The following is a 5,014-nucleotide window of genomic DNA, read 5'->3' as shown; positions in this document are numbered from 1 at the left end:
TTATCATCCAAAATGGTAATACTCAGTTTTTTATCTGTCGTTTATTTACAATACACTTTTTATTTATTAAGTAACAGTACGCAACCAACACCCAATCTTTATTAACAATAAGTTTATATATATGTGTATGCGTTCTGTAATTAGTCTTTATTTTATAGCTTACACTTCTGGGAGGGAGACAGGCAGGTGACAGATATATTTGTTATTTACATATGCAATTCACTTTTAGTTACCCATTTTTTGTCTAGACTGTTGTTTTTTTATTAGTTATACTTGATATAAAGTGTCAGTAATTCTTGATTGTACATAGGAAATGTAATTATATATCATTTTCATAATTCAACAGCTAAAGAAGAGGGCTTTCACAAACTATGGCAAGGAGTGACACCTGCACTTGTAAGACACATAGGTAAGCATAATATTTCTGTTGTTACATATAACATTGAGGGTTACAGTTGGCTGATATGCGCACACACACACACACACACACACACACATTAAGTATTCTTAATTATAAAATGAAGACGTATATGTTCAATTAAATGTTCAGTGCATTGTATAATGTAGAGTTATATAATTTATTCAGAGAGTTTATCTCTATGATTTACAAATCATTTGTGCCCAAATGGATTGCACCCAAGAGTATCACTGAGAGAAAGCTAGGAAGTTAAGATTCTATAGAAAAAAAAACCATGTGGAAAGCAAATATGAAAAGAAAATGCATGGTTTGAATGCTAGGAAAAACAGTAGTGGTAGGTTGAAAAATTGAAAAATATAGAAAAATATTATGTAATATAGGGAAGTTGCAGTGAAGAGTTCTCTTTGGATATTAGAAATGTATATAAATTCTGTAGATTTAAATCACCCAAACTGAAGTCTCAGAGCTTGAAGCAAATAACAACCAGGATGTTGTATTAAGTATATTATTTAAGTAATAGCTTGCTGCCTATTGATGCTGTGAAAGCTGAGTTAAATAAAAACAACACACACTTATACAAGATATCTGGTATAGCAAATTGCCTAATATACATACGTACATACATACATGGTGATTGTCTACTCCTTATGCAGAGTTTGACCACCTCCTGTACCTACACCTTAGCATCATCATGGCAACTGATGTGGCTTTTTAAACCAGATAATGTTCTGAAAAGACACCCACATAGATTGCACCCCTGATTTGGACCACCAAGAGTTGCAGATAAGTTCTGCTCTTTGTGGATTTTAAAATGTCTCTTGAGGCCTCCGTTGGATTTGCAAACCTGGCCTACACTGCATTTAAAGGTGTGCACAGACATATAGGCAGAATAGTTGGTAGAGGTTTGTTTCCCATGCGTTCGCAGATTAAATTTGAGGCCAACAAAAGACAGGCATGGCCTGTCACAGACTGTGCACACGAAAAGGTCTTTGTCATTTACCTTCTCAATCGTTACATTCTTCTTTAGATCTCTTTTGAGTCTTACTTGTGTTACCCTGGCCTCTTCAAATGCTTTCACTCCACTCCACACCTTTGTTCGTCATCCAACTCAATCTGAAGCAAGGGTTTCTATATCTTCTGGAACCATTCCCAGTGACTTCATAGTAGTCCTTATGCTGTCCTTAAACCTTTTTTTAGGTTTATGCCTGTAGTGTTTCCCCTTTACAAGCTCACCATAAAACAGCTGTTTCGGCATGCATTCATCTGCCATTTGAACAATATGACCACACCATCTACAATTGGTTCCTCAAAATCATAGCATTAATTGAGGTTATGCCTGCAGATGCAAGGACATCTGTGTTTGGTGTAAAAGAACTCCATTTAATTTTTAAAATGCGATGAAGGCATTTTTGGTGGAATTGTTCTAACAGTCTAAAATGCCTTTCATAATAAAGTCCAAGTTTCACAGGAATACAACAGGGATGGTAAGACAAATGATTTGTATAGAGCCAGCTTTGTATTCTTATTTATATGTCGCTGGCACCAAACACGTGACTCCAAGCCACCAAATGCATACACGTGACTCCAAGTCACATACATACATACATAAAAGAGAAACATGCCCCCTCCCCCAAAGACTGTCCTAGGATAAATATAGAGAATATATTTATCGAATACATACATAAATATCAACACAGAGAATATTGGTGGAACATTCCTATGAAAATTTCTACGAAGTGCTGACATAACAGGCAGGATATCATTGTTTGGAACAAACAAGAAAAAGTATGTATTGTGACAGAGGTTAGTTACACTGCTTATGTGAATATTTCTTCAAAAATCAAAGAGAAAGAAGGTAACTATGAACAGTTGTTTCAAAACTTTTAGCTTCTATATTCAATTATAAATTGATATTTTTATTATCACAAGGTACTTAAAAATGATCATGTATGTTATTGAATGAATGATATGGAGATCAATGGTCTAAATTTAAAAAAAAGTGCCTTGTTTTTGTGTTCGAGACTGGCTGTTTCCCTATTAGTGGGAAGTTTTAAAAATGAAACCAAAACATGTTCATTTTCCCTGCTAGCATGGGTTACATGGTGAGTTATATGAGGCAAAATTTTATGGTTAGAGACTCTTCTTTTTGCTACCCTCACCTGTTTTCCAGATACGCACACACACACACACACATTATCTTTTATACACATGTACATAGCGGAGGCAAAGAATATGCACACCACCGGTTGTTGGCGTAACCCTAACCCTAAACACCGGGAGTGCGTATTCTTTACCTTCGCCCACAAAAACATATGCATACATTATTTTTGTTTGTGAAAGAGAGAGAGTGTGTGTGTGTGTGTGACTGTATTTCCTCATAACATATAGAAAAATAAATGTCTTTTAATACAATTTATTTGGTTGTGGCTTATTTTAGTACAATATTTGTGTACATTTTCATAAATGTTTGTCTCAGTAGAATTCTTTGCATGTGTGAAACATCAGACGAAAGTGAAACATTGGAAGCAAATTGAAATATTTTCCAAATATGACCTGAAAATTGTGCGACCCAATGTAGTTGCTGAGGTTATTTTAGTTGTACAAAAGAGTTGTTGAGTCAAAAACATAGTTTATTTGGTAGATAGATAATAAGCAAGTTTCTCTATTATAATACAGATGTGACTAATTCGGAGAAACATTACTTTCATTATTCACTCATTGTCACTCTCGTAATGCAACACTTTGTGATTTTGGTTCAAATTGAAAGTGTGAAATAATTTTCATTTTCTAATGCAACCTGGTCATTGTAGAGAAGATTATTTGAAATAACTATAGCTGGTTGTTGAGATAATGTCGAAAATATGTAAATGAAAATAGTTTATTTGACATGTGTAATTGATTTGATTGTTCTGGTCTTAACAGCAATTGGTAAGAATAGAAGTCATTTGATGACATCTTTTTGTTTGTAATTGGCTATCCTGTTGCAGGTTCAATCTGTGGAATATTGAAATAATACCCATCTTGTCCATCCCACGGAATAAGAGTATACTAGAGAGCATGATAAGAGGGATGAGTCTGTGAAACATATTTAAGGTTGTTATCTCGAGCATAAATGAGAATATCATGATTTTCGTGGGGATCAGCAACCATCAAGATGGCTACTTCATTAGATATAGGCTCATTAAAACAGTGTAAAATGTTCTTTACTATAGTTTACTATAGACATAAGGAACGCAGAAACACACTCATAGAATTGATAATATTAAAAACAGCAAAATTTACACATACGAAGTTCAAGTGAAACGAAATGTAGTCAATATAAGTGCAAAACATACTTTCTGTAGCATAGTTATGCTATAATAAAATGGAAAGTCCCCAATTTAACAAAAGTTACTATGCGTCGCCAATGTAACAAAGTACAGAAAGTCAACATTTATTTGGAACATGTACTAAATGTTATAAAATTCATGATTGAATATCACGGTGAAGAAAGTGAAAGTCCAAGAAAATTTAGAAGGCATAATTCAATTTTTCAAACAAAAATAATTCATTTTACAATTTTGAAACAAACGCTGAACCAAGTGTATAGAAAGGAAGATGCTGTTGTAACGTTAATTTAAAATATTTGCTGAAGGATGTATGTAGCAAGATATAAATTAATTTGAAATTACTACATATTTTTTAACTTTGTAATGTTATAGGCTGTAAAATAAATACTGACTAACACAGTAAAAAGGTTGTGTGACATTGAAACTCACAGTATCAATGATGAAAAATACAAGGACTGTTAAAAAAACATAATCTTGAAACTGGTTAGAAGGAGTGGAATAACATTTCTGTAATTATATTGAAAGAGCCACCGAGGCTTTCTACTTCACCAAGTTTCCGAATTTGTTATTATAACTAGAATAAAATTTTTCTTCAGATATATTTGTGAGTATTGTGTGTGGTGTTAAATCAGTCAAATCTTCATGTTGGTAGTACTTCAAAGTGAACATTGTTCGTTTAAATTTCAGGCTGCAACTAAACTTTCAATATCGGCACATTTCACTGTTGGGTGGGAGAAAGTTACATAAAGTAATCAACACACACACACACACACACACACATTAATGCACACCTGAAGCCTATCTCTGTCCCTGTGTATGTCGGTTGTCACAAAAATGTATGTATACTGACAGACACATATACACATACTTGTCAGTCATTGGCTTAATGTAGGTAACAAATGCACGAACACTCTCATATGAAAAATACGACATCATCGTTGTTGTGGTGGTGATATAAAATGTCGTTTATGATAGGTGACTAAAAGAAAAATGACAATGTTAAATTTTTGTAATGCAAATATGTGAATGAAAATATAGTTTAGTTAGTAGCCAAAAGTTTACTGAATCTTTTGATGCCCCATACGTCAAAATCGGTTTGTAATGCATAAGGAACATACACACACACAATACAAACTCTCTTTCATATATATATATATATATATAGACATACATACATACACAAGTATATATATATGTATGTATGTATAGGTATGTCTATATATATATATATATATACACATGTATGTATATATATATATACACATGT

The 5,014-nt window shown here is 33.2% G+C and overlaps 1 protein-coding gene across 4 annotated transcripts in view; it reads left to right on the top strand.

Moving 5' to 3' along the window:
- Positions 1-5,014, top strand: part of LOC106871828 (mitochondrial uncoupling protein 4) — a 39,296-nt gene that overhangs the window by 13,877 nt on the left and 20,405 nt on the right. For all 4 annotated transcript variants that reach the window (XM_014918532.2, XM_014918530.2, XM_014918534.2 and 1 more), the window contains exon 3: positions 347-409. In XM_014918532.2, the coding sequence (XP_014774018.1) occupies positions 347-409 (63 nt within the window). The remainder of the gene's footprint in view (positions 1-346; positions 410-5,014) is intronic.

The sequence above is a fragment of the Octopus bimaculoides genome, chromosome 4, assembly GCF_001194135.2.
Source record: "Octopus bimaculoides isolate UCB-OBI-ISO-001 chromosome 4, ASM119413v2, whole genome shotgun sequence".
Classification (NCBI taxonomy): Eukaryota; Metazoa; Mollusca; class Cephalopoda; order Octopoda; family Octopodidae; genus Octopus; species Octopus bimaculoides.
This window is presented reverse-complemented; position numbering and strand designations above follow the sequence as displayed.